Source organism: Apiospora marii, assembly GCF_038362585.1.
Source record: "Apiospora marii strain CBS 49790 chromosome Unknown utg000014l_segment0_segment0, whole genome shotgun sequence".
NCBI lineage: Eukaryota > Fungi > Ascomycota > Sordariomycetes > Amphisphaeriales > Apiosporaceae > Apiospora > Apiospora marii.
In genome coordinates this window covers 27,795-44,521 of record NW_027117385.1, presented here as the reverse complement: position 1 = coordinate 44,521, position 16,727 = coordinate 27,795, and the positions used below count along the sequence as shown (strand labels likewise).

The 16,727-nt window shown below is 50.2% G+C and overlaps 2 protein-coding genes across 2 annotated transcripts; one reads left to right on the top strand and one right to left on the bottom strand.

Moving 5' to 3' along the window:
- Nucleotides 1–2,166: 2,166 nt before the first annotated feature.
- On the top strand, nt 2,167–3,051 carry PG985_016197 (kinase-like protein; the record flags this gene model as incomplete). The annotated part of the gene is made up of 1 exon (XM_066835963.1): nt 2,167–3,051. The coding sequence occupies one exon, from the start codon at nt 2,167–2,169 to the stop codon at nt 3,049–3,051; it is 885 nt and encodes a 294-aa protein (XP_066675979.1).
- Nucleotides 3,052–4,412: 1,361 nt separating this feature from the next.
- Nucleotides 4,413–5,499, bottom strand: PG985_016196 (uncharacterized protein; the record flags this gene model as incomplete). The annotated part of the gene is made up of 4 exons (XM_066835962.1): nt 4,413–4,877; nt 4,926–5,024; nt 5,097–5,275; nt 5,469–5,499. The coding sequence occupies 4 exons, from the start codon at nt 5,497–5,499 to the stop codon at nt 4,413–4,415; spliced, it is 774 nt and encodes a 257-aa protein (XP_066675978.1).
- Nucleotides 5,500–16,727: the final 11,228 nt, after the last annotated feature.

The following is a 16,727-nucleotide window of genomic DNA, read 5'->3' as shown; positions in this document are numbered from 1 at the left end:
CCCAGCATCCTTTGATGACATTCCCGCCGGTGAGATGTGACACTGAAAGAAAATACCCATTTGTAAACCATGCATCCACTTGAGCCTCATAAGCCTGTTTCTCTTCTACAGAACTCCATCAAGGTGGGCGACCTCTGAACGGCCAAAGTCCTGTTTGAATGGTGTAGAAAATCGACCCTAAACTGAAGATATCGGTTGCTGGCGTTGATTCCCATTTCATTCGGGGATCAAAGAAGGGTGTGTCCGGCAATCGACCGCCATCCAAACCAATCCCCTCACATGTTGATCCACCAAACTCGCACAACCAAACACTTATAGATGAGGCATCGACTTGGCCGACTAGAATGTTCTCTGGCCGAAGATCTGATGTGTGCGAATGTTGGGAGGAATTCGTCTGGCCTCACGCAATTGAGAACGGACGGGAAATAAGGTATAGCACCAACTATCAATGCTGTTTTCCCATAAATAGTCAACAGCGAATTGACATTGGTGAAGAATTATAACTACCCCAATCAGCCATGAAGTGTAATCGATTTGCTTGACGACATCAACCATAACAGTTGTGAATAGCAGATTTTCAAGGGCGCAAGAAACCTCATTGACATGCGTCGTGACGACTTGTTATTCGTCGTGTAAAGTACGCCGTTGCTAGCCGGGCGGCCACTCCAAGACATCCTGGGAAACTAGAACTGTATTGCAGGTCTAATACCGTCTAGGAACTCTCATTTTGATCAAACTAAATATGAAGCTGATTAGACTGCCTGTCTCTCGCCTTCTTAAGTCTGGTGGTTGGTGTATCTATTCCTAACTCATTTGCCAACGTCTCAAAATCTTGTGGGGTGTTAGGAGCTTTAATAGAGCGTTCCACCTAATCTCGCCCTGTAGCGCTTGTCAATACCCCACGGTGCACTAGCTTAGTGGCATCTGCTGTTGTTTCGCCCAGTCCATCCCAATGCGGAAATCCCAGTAGATATAATATCCGGATGGCGGCACCGCTCCACCTCCCGATAACCCCGAAGAGATCAGAGCGGTTTTTGCGCTGCTCAAGTATGATGCAACACACCATGATCAACAATCCGATAAACCATTTTAGACGTTGCCTTCCAAGTTCCTATCCCATGAGAGTACCTCTTGAATGTCTGTACCTTATGGCTTAGAGAACGGGGGCTGCATCGCACTTTGAAGAAGGTCGAGACGATGGTGGTGCGCTTTTGTAGCGACTGGGAAAAGATCTCTAGTGTAGGCTGGAAAATGGAGGACACCACGCCACAATCTTTTTGCGGGGTAGCTAGCACTAACGAGCCACACTTCTGTGAGTGTCTGCTTTGAGCATGTTCACATGTGATTGAAACTTTACCAACTCGGAGACTTATGTTCCACAGCTGATCTTCTTGTTAAACATTGGCTTGCATGACTGTTATAAAGATGGGAAGTACTGTTGCTCCCGTTTCTCTAGTCACTTCAAGCTCTTGCATCCTAAACTAAATTGTATTGCTCAGCGAGCGTACATTTCCATCAACTTTTTCCAGTTTCCCGGCTACTACAATGTGTGAGCGCCAGATTCACAAGAAAAGATACAAAAACTGTACCAACAGTCCCAAGCACATTATTGAACAGAAGGTCCCTATCTCCTGTTCCAAGGCTGGCACTAGCGAGTGTCCAGGTTGGAAGGACAACAACTCCTTTGGAATCAGTACTGTTCATGGTGGTATTTGTCCTAAATGTTGAATCCCTCTAGCAACCATCGGTAAGAAATACTGTGTTTGATTTCTATAGACGAACTTCCTGCACTAATGGTAAGACCCACACTAACATATTTTGCGAGTGGATGTGCGAAGGAGAGTAGGATGGTCTCATCCTGTGTTAGATTCAGCCAGAGAACGGGCAGTGAAAGTACGTGGAGATATACTCAGTATTTAGAATAACAATAACCAAGTAGAACCACGAAAAAAACAATTTTGCGTTGTGGCTCCGAATTGCAATAATATTGTAGTCCTACGTTCCTTTTGGGGAACGGCAGTGCTGGACTCATCGGACCAATGATAGGCGAACATCATGTGACAACAGAATCTCGCACAAAGTTCTATTAACTAATGATATTTTTCCCCGCCAACGACATAACCTACTTCTCCCTGTGGTCAATACTTTGCCTTGCTGCCGTCAACCATGGAAAACGATGATCCTGATACCTTTCACCCTTGGTACCCTACCGGTGTCGACACTGGCAAAATCCTCACGAGCGGGTCTAGTGCCTTTATTGCTATCTTCAATGGGGAACCGGATACTGTACTAAAGTTTCCTTTAGTACCCCGTGATGACACGGGTAACTTCACAGACAGCGGTCGGTCTTATCGACGGAAGTTCAGGGACCAAATTCTCAAAGGTCTAGAGGTTGAGATACTGATTCTCAAAGTTTTGGGAAATCACCCTCGAATTATTCGTCTGAAAGGAATCCACGAAGACGGTCTCCTCATCGAATACATGCCAAATGGCTCAGTTGAGGCCTATTTACGAAACAACCCCAGTACCCCTCCTCTTCAAAGATTGAAATGGGCATATGAAGCTGCTGAGGGTTTAGCTTACGTCCACCAAAAAAAGGTCATTCATTGCGATATAAGCATCGGAAACATTTTACTGGACTCGGACTTGAACATAAAACTTTCCGACTTTGAAGGAAGAGTCCTCAATGATGAAAGAGAGGTCATCCACGATGGTGGGGCGTTAGCGGGCATTATGTCGTCCATGCCACGAGCGGATCCCAGTTTCTGTGACCAAAAAACCGACATCTTCGCTTTGGGAACGGCCATATACTTTATAGCGACTGGTGAAATGCCCTTCTCGCACCTAGCTACGAACGCTCTTGATCACGAGGATGCGATCCAGAGCTTATTCCAAAGGGGCGACTTTTCCTTCTTGGATGGACTTCTTGTTGGCGATGTTGTACGGAAGTGCTGGAAAGGGGCGTACGAGTCCGCTGTGGATCTTACCTTCGAGCTGCACCAGTTACATAGCACTATTACTGGAGAAACGACTATGATTGAGGTGGATTAATTATATTCTGCCTTATAGTATTGAAGAGTGGCTTCCTTCGCGAGCTCTATCGACGACAGGTTGCCCACAGCGTCCATAACTTCAAACTCAGATATTGCCATGGAGAAGTAGTCAAACAGCTCCAAGTAGTTTAGTTCCACCCGTTCTCATTTACATTGGCAACGAACATGTTATGCAAATCCTTCGGCCATAGCTCAAGATGAAGGTTGATGTTGTAGGGTCTAATGCCAGTCAATGAAAGCAAGTTGTATTATCTGCGACGCTGGATACATGCGTAACAAGTAACTGTAGCTCGTACATCACCTGTAGAAACCTGAAACGCGCTAGATTCCAACCTACGCCAGTGGGGTATTTAGCGGTTAAATTCCACGCACAGCGTGTAGGCACATCTCGAGCACATACTGGAGGCAATGGACGGAATGATAGACGAAAACAAATAATTGTGAGGAAACCTTATTAGTATGATTATGCACAGATATTGATCGTATCGTTGCCTTCTAATGCGAACAGGAATATATGGCCGCAGAAAGGCCTGCGTTGCCGAGCTTACATGTGTGGTACAAGGCGACGTTGTAATGGGACATTCCACCACTTACCTTGTATCTTATTATTACCGTCCACGGAAGGAGAGAGGGGTCGGACTCTACGCGAATCAAAGCATTTAATCAGCCGTCGATTACATATCGATATCTTAGCTGCGAAAACTATTCAGTCTGTTGTTTAGTGGCCTTGACCCAAGCCGCCCGTCCTCGAAAGATGACCGAATCGGCTGCCCTTTCATTGACGTCAGCTTCTTACGTTTGGTGATTGGTGCATCCATTGCTAACTCGTCCGCAAATGATTCATAACCTTTTGAGGTTGCGGGCCTGTAGTTGGAGGCCCTGCAGCTTTGGTTGATACAAAACTTGTGCGCAGCCCACTGTTTGCCAGCCTTGTAGCCTCGTCCCTCCAGTATTTTACCCAACCCAGACCATTGCAGTAAGTTGTAAGCCCCTATTGGAAGCTTCCAATGTTACCAGTCAAAGCCCATGAGTTTAAATGGGTCATCACATACTCCGGGCGGCCTCCAGGTTGCATCGACTGTTTGACATGGCTGGTGAACATCTTGAGTGTGCCAGAGGAATATGTCGATATGATCACATGAGTTTCCGTCGTATTGTGGCCCAGAGCTTCCGTACCAAAGAATGTTCTGCGTCCCTCTCGCACTGAGAGCGGCGTTGTAATTCGCCTGCCGTACTGCGACAGCAGCCAAGCCATCAGGGCCATACGGGGAGAATATTATTCGGCATGATTGGATGATCATGTTGGATGGAAGGGATAACAAGACCATCGAGATCGGCACGTACTTTCCGGCCGAGTTGCTATGGGCAAGCAACGTAGTAACGGTCCAGAAACCCAGATACAAGTGAGTTGTCGGTCAGATGATCGAGGTTATTGAAAGGTATTTGCCCGGACACACATTTGCGGTCTGCGACGTCTCCTTCAATGATAGGGACCACATTGAAGATCTTCCACTCCTTCTTTGGGTGCGCGTCCTCTTTCTCAAATTTCTTGAAGTCCTCGTTCGTGAAGCGTGAAAGAGACAACGATGGTCGAGATTGGGCAAGAACCGCTCTAATCTCCTCGAGATTATCGGGAGGTGGAGGGGTGCCGCCATCTGGGTACTCATATCTGTGGGGGAAAACACTGTGGTCGATGGAATGTTGTTGTAAAGCACGGTCATATGGTCCGGTACTCTTGGTGCTCGCCGTGTTGGAGCTACACTTCGTTGGTAATTGCGAATCGCGCTTCCGTCGCCCAAGGCTGGATTGGCTCACGTTGCGGAACTATGCTGTGTTAGACACGACATTTGAATCGGTGAAGTAATGACGCACTCCTCTGAGATCTGACAAATCCGGGCCTCCTTTCCATGAAAAGCGTTTGGTTCGGCGCAGATGCGCGGGCGTCGACTCCTCGAGGTATGCTGAAGCGGGCTGGAAGGACCGGCTTGCGGTAGCAGTCTTTGTATTGAGACGATCGTCCGCAGGCGTTCCCGGGTACTAGACTGCGTTTCTCCGATTGACTTCGCCCAGCTCGTCACGGATGAGGGGGGTTTTGCTGAGGTTGTCCCAGAACCTAGGTGGCGGTCGGCTTGGATGGAGGTGCTTCGGCTTCTTTCGAGGGCGTCGGTCGACGTCGTTCGGTAGCGATTCAGAAGTAGGAGTTTGACTGCGCTTGCGCGAGCCTAAAGACAATGGTTTATTATATGGATATACTGCGAGTTGACGGCTGGCTATGTTGAGGGAAGGTTCTTTTATTTGCGCATGAATTCGAACTGGCTTGTCGCTACGCGCCAGCACTACGCCGGGGACAGTTGGCCCAAGCGCCCGCAGCCCTATTGTTCCAGGGCGCTTCACGTCAGAAGTCCATTCATTCACAGCCAATAGCAGAGGCGCTCAGGCCCTGCATAGTAACGAGTTCAGTGTGCAATATTAGATGCGGCTCTGTGAACCTGCCGCACACTCGTCCTGACGCTTCCGTTTCAATTGTTCCTTACCTAGCTTCATTGCATACACATGGCGCACTGAGTAGCGGCGCGGCTGGTCTCTGCCTGGTGGAGTGGCCCGATTGGCTCGGTCCAGCCCGTGTGACCGGCGATTGAAGGCCCCTTGGTTATCTCGGGCTATTCCCAATGGCTTCACGGTGTTATTCTATTCCATAAGGAACTGATGTTCTCACATCATAAAGGGACCGCAACTCGAAAGGGGCGATGAACGATACTGATAGTGTCCCTCATGAGCTGATTGGTTCTTTACCGGCCACATTTTGATAGCATTGTAGGTCCCGGCAGCTTGGTTCGCAGGGAACCTCAGCGTAAATAAAAGCGCAAACCTCGCGCGTTTGCCTTTTGATCTATTCTCCCCCGTTCTCTCCTCGTGCACTTTTCTCTTCATGTTTTCAGATCTGATGTGCTTTTTCTACCAAACTCTTTGGGCCTGTGGCCACTGGAAATGGGGCCGTTTCTCTACACAATGTACGAAGGAACACCGCATCGGAGAAACGTGCGGCTTGAAACTCATCTGGAAAACGGAACCCCAACGTGACGCATGCAATGTGTGCGCACTGGTAGCCAAGAAACGCCTTCGAGTCGAAAAGATGGTCTATAATATCGAGCGGTGGAAATGCGAAGGTCACCGGACTGCGACGATTGAGAAGACGAAAAAAGAACTCTACAGAATTCAACAAGCAATTGGGCGGCTACTCTCGCAGTACCAAACACAAATGAGTGGAACTGATTCACGGTTGAGCCAACCCGCAGCTACAGGGAACATGTGCCGGCTGCCGCCGATGCCATGTCTGGGCCTACGGGAAACGGCTCCTCCCACGAAGGAGCAAGGTTGCAGTGCCATAGCTTGTCCTTCGAAACTGTCTTCCCGACATGATTCTCAAGTTGAGCGCGACACTACGCTGTAGCTTGTGCCGCCAAAACCCTTTTTACCGGAGTTCGATGTATAAGGTGCGTGCCTAGACCATCTAAAGTGTTGCCGAGGCCCCAGTCGATGAAGATTACAAACTCAGTGAATGAGAAAACCATGTTAACCAGGAAGTCCATGTCGGAACTACAGTAACAGAGGACAAAACACATTTTACTTCGACTGTAGTAATCATGGATGGAGACAGTGGCTGTAAATGCGTTCAGAGGCAGGAGCTTGAAGTAGCACTCTGCCACCTGCATCCATGACTTACACGTAGCGCCGGACAGAGAAATGGGTACAGCTACATAGAGCATAAAACCAGCCGTTTTCCACCAGAAAACATTGTGCATTACTCCCATTCCTGTACGAGAATTTGGCATTCTCTACAACGCTACCCACGTTGTCCGTCCCGACGCGCGTGGCCCTACTATTGCGTTCTCTGCAGTATCATTTGTGGCTGCCATTGCCGTCCGCGAACGACCTAGCTGCAGGGGGTGGCCAATTTTCGAGCACAATGTTGTTCAGGACACATCCTGGGGCTCCTCTCGCTGGGTAGGATACAGAAAGTGTTCGCCTCTTGTTTCTTCTCTCAACACTTGCCTTAAGCCGGATCAACTGGCCCATAGTCACACGATCTCGGACGTCGAAAAGGTAGTAGTTGGCACCGCCAATAACTTTCCGACTCTGTCGCTCTGGCCATATAGAAGGGAGACTGAGCCAACCTCCGACAAACCCTGGGCCAGTGCGCCGCTAAAAAACGATTAGGAACGTACCCCACATTCCAGAAGTACCTGTAGCCCACCCTTCTGGTATTTACTATTGCGCTGGCACGCCAAAGAATTTGCGCCAGGGCTGATACTACAGGGCTCCTAGTACTACCATGCCGCGGATCGCTGGAACTCTCCACTTCTGTGGTTGTGCCACGCAACACACGAACCTACGCATCTTCTTGCTTTATGTATAATCAGACCACCCAAAATGCTTCACAAACTGCCGGATAAAGCGTTACTAACGATCCTGACGTTCGCAAATAACAATGAAATGGAGGACTTAGCCTTGTCATCTTGTCTATCAAAAGCTCGCAGGGATTGCGACGCCCGTCGCATTTCGGAGGATCGTCGCATATCCATCAGCATGGGCTTTCTTACGATCAATTCAATTCTCGGAGTACCCAGTATGCGAAAATTTTCAAATCAATCTGCTGGCTATCCGAGGGATTGAATGCAGATCTAGCTATATCGTCTGGAGCGTTCAAGGTTGTTTTCACCAGATAGCAGAATTAGGAAGCCTCGTCTTACGGATGCGACGTTTTGGCTACAAGGCATGTCAGCATGCTAATGTGCAGGACAGTAGCAAGCCGACTTGTAGGAGAATCTACCCAAAACACCAATCCGACATTTGCAAGCTGTCCAAGATTGAGACAGTTGTGCCCGCGAGTGATATTCCACGTCCTGGGCGTCACACCAGATCTCCGGTCGGGTATAGGATCTACGGCTCTGGTGAACAATCTCGCGGCCTACCACGACCTGCATTGAGAAGCCAACACTGCGGTTTATCCACTGGCTTGTGCAACCCACGACATTGTGGGTATGTACCGCTTCCAAAACAGTGATGCATCGGATCAGGCTGTTGCGAACTTCATGGAACGAATGAAGCGGTTCGACCTGGGTCCCCAAACAGCACGAAGGGGAGACAGCTTCGCATTGTGCATGCTCTTCTATTTAAAAAATCCCTTCGGACCTCTTCTTCTGAGAATAAGTTTCCTCATCGTCGACGTCGGCGACGTGAGGGCTCGACCTAGTCTCGTAGTTCGAGGTTCTTATTCAACATCGGCCGAAGACGAGATGATGAATGGGCCTAGTCGCTTCGGCCATCTTTTGGAGGCCTTGCTTTTCAGGCGAGGACAAATCAGGAAAAACAATAAATCCTGACCACCACCCTCGAGGCTGGACTTTACTTCGACCAACAGTTCACCTTTCCCATCCATTAATCATTCTAATTAATCATCTTGATTTCATTAGCACAAATTCCTTTGAGGGGATTCCACGTCCTTACCGAGTTGATCCGCTGCCTGCGACGTACACAGGAGCTTTCATGTCTCAAGGCTTAGAGACGGTTTCCATACATCATGATGTCATGGAAGAAGATTCTCTTACTGGAAAGCGCCAGATCAAGCTGATGCAGAACGAGGTCCTCACGCTGGTCGGCCGCCTGAATGACGCGTGCCAAGAGAGGGATGAGCTTCGCCATTGCGTTAGAGCGATAGAAGGCTTTCCAGAGAAACCGGCCTTGCTGCTTAGCCTTCAGCGTGGGAATCTCGTACTGAGGAAGCAACTACACGCTGCCCAGCCAGCTAGAGAGCATGCTAGTTGCAGCGAAGTCGGCCGTCTTGGTCCCATTGACGTCGACCCTAGGGCTGAGCTCGAACTGATCAAGGATTCTGTTGCTGACGCATGCGCGTCGCTTGAGGGAGATGGACGCATACTGGATCCGTCAAAAGATCAAAGTGCAAGTTTGGTGCTTTCACAGTGGGCCAGCAAGGTTTTCGGGCAGGATTTGGATTTCAAATCCTTCTTCGCATCTTGTAAGAAGTTCGGAATGAAGATGGTTGATGTCCGCAGGTCCCTTGTGGCCACATCACTTTGGGCTCTTGTGTGGCAGCATCCCTTCGAAGAGATAGCAACCGCAGAGTCGCCAATGCATGACTGCTTCAAGAAGCAGTTACTGGCAAGATGTAAGTTATGCCACCCAGAAGGGGCTGCTCATGCTGATTGGCCAACATAGATAGGCTTGATGTTCGCCAGCTTGACACCCTTGCTTACAGGTCCTGGGTATCGGAGCCCTCGTTCAAAGATTTCGTCGCTAGTCGCTCTAAGACGTTATCGGGTTACATGTGCCACGCACTGGCCCCACTGCTGGGAACGGAGTCGAAGCAGTCCGATGCCAGTGAAGTGTCTGATTGGATACCAGCAGCTCTTTTCGAAGATGCCGTGCATCGCACGATCGAACTGGCGGCGAAGCTATACCTTACCGATCGGGACTGCTTTTGGGCTTTTCCTCAGCACGGGAGCCAACTTGACTCGTATACGATGACCTCAACTGATGTCACAACTTCCGAGGGAGGGAGTCGGACGGGGCAAGCTCCCACGGTTCAGCTGTGTCTTTTTCCTGCTTTGTATATGAGTAAGTTGTCGAAGAGCTCGGCCAGTCCAGATGGGAGGGCTAAGGGCACAACCACGAGCGCTTTAGAGGACTTGAGTGGCTACCAACTTGTTGCCAAAGGTCTCGTGCTGGTCAAGCAGTGAGAGGAAGCTGTATTTCTAGATAATATAGGTGTATCACCGGTCAGCGTGAGAATTTGACTGTTCGCCGTGGCTGGCTGTTTTGCAGCACACGGGAGGAACTCTACCTCTGATTTGCGTTATCCATGATCTAAGAACATAAATGTCATTCTCGAAATGTCCTCCGCAAATGTACTGCCCATGTCTCTCTTCTTTCCTGGATTGTGAGTAGCCTGTCTAAGATTCATCCTGCGTTTCCGCTTGTTCGGCATCAGCTGCGTCAGCGGACGTAGAGGTGGTTGAAGCAACAAAGCCCGCTCAAACTTGATCAGCATGATCCCAGTCGTCTTGGGATTGAACAACAAGTTTGCCGATCGCACATCCCAATGAATCGCACCCTCCTGGTGTAGTGTCTGCAGGGCTCGAATGGCAGGCGGAAGGAACTTCTGTCTTTCGCCTTCATCCATCCGCGGAATACTGAGTCCAGCCCAAGATGGAAAGGTCACATGTACAACAAAGACTCGATGGTCATAGTAATAAACCTTTTTCATTGAACGGAGGTCAATTGCGCCCAGAAACACGGGCACGTACGCACCTTAGAGCGGCCTAAGTCGCCGATAGACGGCAGCCTCGTGCCCGAGGTCCTCGACAAAAGCCTGCACGATGCACTTGCTGACAAAGGTGTAGCCGTAGGCGAGGAGAGTCACTTTGAAGAGTACACTGCGCGCACCACCATCGTCTAGGGGTATGATCCCATCGTCAAGAGACTGCTCGAGCTGTTCCCGGAGGCGAATCCACTCGTCATGACTGACAGGATGATGCCCACGGTTACCTGCGTCACCTTTGCGGTGAAGCGACACGTTCGGGCATGTAGAATGCAGGAGCTTCCCTAGGACCAACCCCAAAAGGCATCTTGTGAACAGTATGACTGCTCCTGCACGCCGCTTCTATCTGGATGAGTCCGATGCGTCAGGTGTTGCCCCTTCTTGTTCCACGGGGGTGGGACTATCGGGTGGTTTTGGTGCTGTTTCATCATCGTCGGATGACTCCGGTAAGTCCTTCTTTAGCTGTCCCTACGCACCCCGTCATTCCATCGGCGGCGTCTCTGTTGGCGTAGGACATACGGTGAGCGACGCGGTGAGCGATCGACCTTTTCCTAGGTCGTCGGAACATAGCAAGACGTGTTTTCTGACGATGCCGATCGTTCATTTTCTGGAACAGACCGTAGTGTGGTTTCGAGATCCTCAGCCCACGTCTCGAGGCCATCCATGGCTCTCTGTCGCTCGTCCTGCCCATGCTGCTGACGTCGCCCATGCGCCCCGAGCGCCATTAGTGTAAATAAGCATTGGCCGACAGCCGAGCAGACGTTTGCATTGAGTAGGTGAGCCAATACCTCTGGGCCAGGATCCGCCAAATGGTAGTACAGGGTTTGGGGTTCGGCCCAATCGACTTTGAGAAACACAATCGTCTCGCCCGTGGTAAGCTGGCCGTACTCGAGACCACTTTCCATCATGTAGTGATATGTTTGCGTGATGGCGGATGCTACCAGCCTCTTTGCATGGTACTGAAAGCGCGCATCGGGGTCTGCAGAGGTCGGTATAAGCTTCCGGTTTACCACTTCCTTGTATATGTTCATCGCCCGAAGCCCTACACGCAAATGTGCAGCATTCAGCTTATGGGGCAGCTTTTACTCGTAAACATAGAGTATAGCATGTGGTGCCGACAGGGAACTGTTGCCGCGGTAAACACAGATCTGGTTTGGCCGTAGCTGGTGTAGATATTGTCGGTGGTTTGGCGTCCGAGGCGGCGACGCGAGTTTCCCTGGCCACAACCTCCTCAGCGAGATCACTGATAGCGTGAGGAGGGTTCTCGAAGATGATACCATCTCCAAGCTGATAGGCGCTGGCGACAGCTTCCACTCTTTTCAGCTGTTCTAGAATGGCCCTGACCGGATCCTCCACGGTATTATGTAGAAAATATTCGAGGGTCTTTTCGTCCGCGATCAGCCGCGGCGAAATTCTGTTGCCTAGGCCGACTAGAAAGTTTCGGTTCTCAAAAACACGACTCCCGGTGAGGAAGCTAACCCAGGAGGTGCCTAAGGCAGTTCTTGCTGCTCGAGGAAGTCGGACCATGGCTTCAGGTTCTTCGGACACCATTTGTCACGAGGATTGGTTATTGGACCCTTCGATGCCAGCTGCCGGTCTGGTTCGATGGCGAATCTAGAAAATACGGAGGCATGGCAAGCATCGATGTGTTCGTCTAGTGTTGTTGGTCGTGTCTCTTCCTCGGAAATATCGGCTCGTTATCGTTCTTTCTCGGCGCGTCGTCGCTCCTCCTCTCGCCCTTTCTCTGCGCCTTCGCCGCGTTGCTACACTCTCGGCGCGTTGTCGTTCCTCCTATCGTTCTCTTTCAACCTCTTCGACGCGTTTCAGGGCAACTTGGAGCTGCCTTTCCAGCTCGTTTACATCTTCGTGTCCAGTCATGATGCACAAATTGATGTCGTGATGAACAATGGAGCATTAACTTCCACTTGTGCTGATGTTTTGAGGTACAGTCTAGTTGAAGTGGGGTCACTGAGCGTTGCGAGGGGTGACCAATGGCGCATGCAAACCTTGCGCAGTATACTTTTCATTACTGTAACGTTGGCAACTCGTAAAGTATGACAGAAGAATAATAAGATTATGAGTTCGTGTTACATCTTCAACTATACGTATCGCTCTCTTCTAGATTCACCCGTCCTGAATAACCTGGTGTCGGCTGTGGCCCATTTCTGCTCGGCATATTTTCTGGCCCGTAAATCAGCGGGGTCGGATACTGCTTGCCCTACGGCCGGCGCAATTAGCTGGTGCCACCTTCAAATGCATCATGACCTACAATTTGACTGCGCTGTGGTGGCCAGCTTGGATTATCGGAAGAGGAATACTCAACCCACCGGGAGTTCATATACATGGCCATGTACATTTCAGCTCCACAGAGTTCATGGAATTCGTCCAGTTTTCTGATTATCGTCAGTCGCCGCCTACGGAGCTTTGCCTTCTCCTGTTTGTGTTCTCTTTGCGCGCGCGTCCTCGTCGCCTTAGCAACTCGACTAGATGTTTGAGTCTTCGGGCTCATGTTACTATGAATTGAGTGTTGATAATTGCAGCAATGCCTTCTTGACAACCGAGTGGTATGCAAGTGGAAAGGTGCTGATGGACTGCTTTCAGAGACTTGGGGAGAGCTATATATGTGGCTCTGTGCGGCAGCAGTTCAGACGGACATTGTCGCTATGCAGGATTGCTGCTATCACGTTCTGGGTTGCGGTTTCTGGAAATAAGACCTTTCTGAATCTAGAAAACGGTATGTTGTTCCTAGTTCTAAACAATCTACCCTACTTTGATCCAGCCATGTCTGCTGGTTCCATACAATCCCCGTGACCGTCTCTCATTTCATGTTGCTCTAAATTCGAGCGGGCAACTGTGGCGAACGAATTCGATGCCGGCTTGGAGCGTGAGCCGCGTATTCTCAGAGAGTAACATAGCCTGACTTACCAGATGACCGATCTTGGCCTTGAGTTGCTGGAGCTCAGCTTTCGCCAATCGCAATTTTTCCTCCGATTCTGCTAGTCTTACTTGAGTGTCGAGGAGATCGGAGGAGGTGATCTCAGAAGCCACCTTCCATGCCGCACAGCAGACATTGGACTGGCTCAAGAGATATTTGGTGGTATTGTGAAACTCAATCTCATTGCTGAGCATCATTGAGAGGACGGCATCACTGTTCGACTCCATGGTGTCTGGACTTGCCAAGTTAGGTTCGAATAATTTACAAGATTTCATGAAGCTATATATCTAAGCTATGCCTCCCGGGCGGCTGAGGTTGTACATGATTGGGTGATCAAAGAAGTAACCGTTTGCACTGCAGTGATGGTTGTGTACAGGGTACTAAGCGCTGAAGCAGTCGGAAGCCTTGACCCCGTGGAAGTCGCTTTCGGACCCTCGGGAGATTTGGTCGTTGTTTCTGGTGGTACTCGATTTGACGATTCGGTGGTCACGGTACTGAACGTTGTCATAGACGCGCCGGGCTGGTTCCAAGAAGTGGAGTGGGCGTCTACGGTGTTGGTGGCATGGATCTGTGTGTCTAAGAAGGTTGTAGTGAGTGATTGGTGGGTCGAGACTACAGTTTCTACGAAGGTACTGGATCCGGAGATGGATGTGACTAGCGATGTAAGGAGCGATGACGCCTCTTGGATGCAGCCGATCTTTCCTTTCTGGTCAGATGTGATCAACTCAGGGCTGTTGGTGCCGTTGGTGATGACTGCCTTCGTGCAGGTGGGAGCGGATTGCCCAGCGCACTTCCTGTATCTCGATTAGTGCTACCCTACCCACAAAGTGTGGGTTTGGAAATGTCACCAAAATAGGTACGCATCCCCATTCGGTGCTTCGGTAGGCACGTCGAATGCCGCCACCTGTGTGCCCATGCAGGGAAGCCGGCCGAACGAGAAAACGACAGGGAGAAAGTTGTCATCGGTAAAGACGAGTTTGGCCTCACACGGCTTGCCGAGAACGTTCCTGATTCTGCGATCTGATTAGCTCCAGACCATGCCGTTCTACATGACACCTACGAGACTTGCACCGGTGAACTCGCCACCAGTTGCATAGGCGGTTGTTCCAAGCATGCCCTTGGCGTGCTAATATTGGTGAAGCTCATGGCGGAAAGCGGCAAGAAGGTCTTCATGTTGATAAGCGCGCGTGTCTAAGGAAGACCTCAATGGCCAGACACCAGCGTTTCAAGCTGTATATATCTAGTAGCCCTCAAATCCGGGAATCTATTTTGGGAAAACGAGCGGACGTTTTCCAGAATGACACAACTAGTTTTTAGTAAGCTGGAAATACACTTTCGAAGAGCCATAAGAAGCGTGCAAAAGAAAGACACGGAAAACACCCTGGAAGCCCAGCCATCAAATTCAAATTCACAGAGCAGATCATGTTTTCAGACACGGAGTACAACATGACATTTGGAGAGGACGTTCTCAACACGCAGGAGATGTTGGCGGGACCCACTTCGTCAGAACTGGTGGTCCCGGCTCCTGAGTGCAGCAATTGCAAGATGTAAGTCTACTGTTCCGATGGGTATGCCTCCTTACTCAACGCCTCTAGCCTCTTCCGACACATCATGCAGAAACTCGAGCATCTAGAGGCCGAGTTGGGGAAAAGCAACCACCTTGAGCAGCGGTTCGACCGTATCGATCAGGAGCTATCTCGGAACAATAGATTGGAACGGATCGAGCGGGATCTGGTGAGAGTCGGGGACTCGACAGTTGCTCTAGCGAATGATCTACGGAGTTTTTCCGTGGACGTACATTCACGGCTGAAAGATGGCACCCACCAAGCACGTTAACAGGATTGGCGCCCCTAGCGTACCTCGTAAATGTAAGATAGCAAACAATTGGATCGTTCCCTAGTGGATGGTTCGTCTAGCGCAATGCATACTTGCAGTAATTGTTCATCACGTGGTGTGGTGTGGGTTACATCGTTCTTCGCGGCGACGCCACAAAACAGCCCTCCAAGTAAACATGTGCATAGACCGCTAGCTAATACACTCCGCAGGGTTTGTCAAGGGTGTGTGCATAGTGCTTGGGGGTTCTTCAAAACTGGTTTCCAACAACGAGATCCTAGTCTACGGAACCCGGTATGTGACCCGCTTGGGTCAGTCATATAACGGGGGTCCTTTTGCTCGTAGAGGTGGAGCATTCTGCCAACATGACGTCCAGACACGAAAAGGCTCTTCCCCTTACCCCAGGCAAGCCGGCAGCTGAGCAAGCAGCCGATGCGACGGACTCGGATAAAACTTACAGTCCCGATACATACATTTCTTTACTCGAAGAGGAAAATGAGCAGCTTAGGCTCCGGAACCAGGAGCTTGTTCGTCAGCTGAGATCCCTGCAGTATAGGCTCGCCGATGAAACAGAGACCAGGAAGGACGTCAGTGAGAAGGCCGGGCAGTACAAAGCCGGCCTGGAAAAACGCGATGCGCTGGTGGGTGACATCGCAAACGCTATCATACGCGAATTCGAACGGTATAAAGATGTCATTTCGGCTAGACCAGAAGAGCAGATTCGTGTATATTACAGAAGTAGTTTTGACCACGACTCGCCCGTGTGAGCATGGGGTAACGAGTTTATAGTGAGGAATTGAAGAGAACACATAAGCGCGCGCTTCTCCATACCAACCCTTGCCCTATAAGTATCATGGTCAAGACCAAATGATTGACAAGTCTGCGCATCCAAGCTATTGTACACCCTTTTTCAAGCACAAGGTCACAGTGATATTGTTATCATGTCCATTATTTGCCAGGTCATCCGCGATGAAGACGTACCCGTCCATGGCATGACTGTGGTTCTTCATTGCGCCGACGCTGCGGTCCGTCCTTTCGAGGCATCGACAGACATAGAGGGGAACGTCTTTCAGTGGCACCCAGCGGGAAGCACGCCGGTGAATGGTACTGGTGTCGTGGAACCCATCAACGACACACGATGGCGTATGATCTTCGCCACGCACCCGTACATGGGGGCCGAGACTACATTCCGAGAAATACCTGTCGAGTTCTACGTCTCGTCCAGGGAGCATTACCGCATCATCCTCCTGCTCTCAGACGATAGTTACGGCGTTATTCAAGAGAGGAAGCCTATTGAAGCTCCCGAGGCTTTTGTTGATGGACTGCTCTCACTCTCTCCACGACATGGCGAGGATGCATTGGACGCACACGCCACTAAGCAAGATGATGACTCTGAGCCTTGGAAGAAGGAGCCGTCACCCTACAGTCTCTACGAGGAAGTCTGCACTCAAGGCAGTCATCGAGCCCAACGCCGACATAAGGCCGTCGCTACAGAAGCACCACGGCGATCACAGAGAATCAAGATCATGGCGGAGAAGGAGGGACAAGCTTGAAATACTAGATGTAC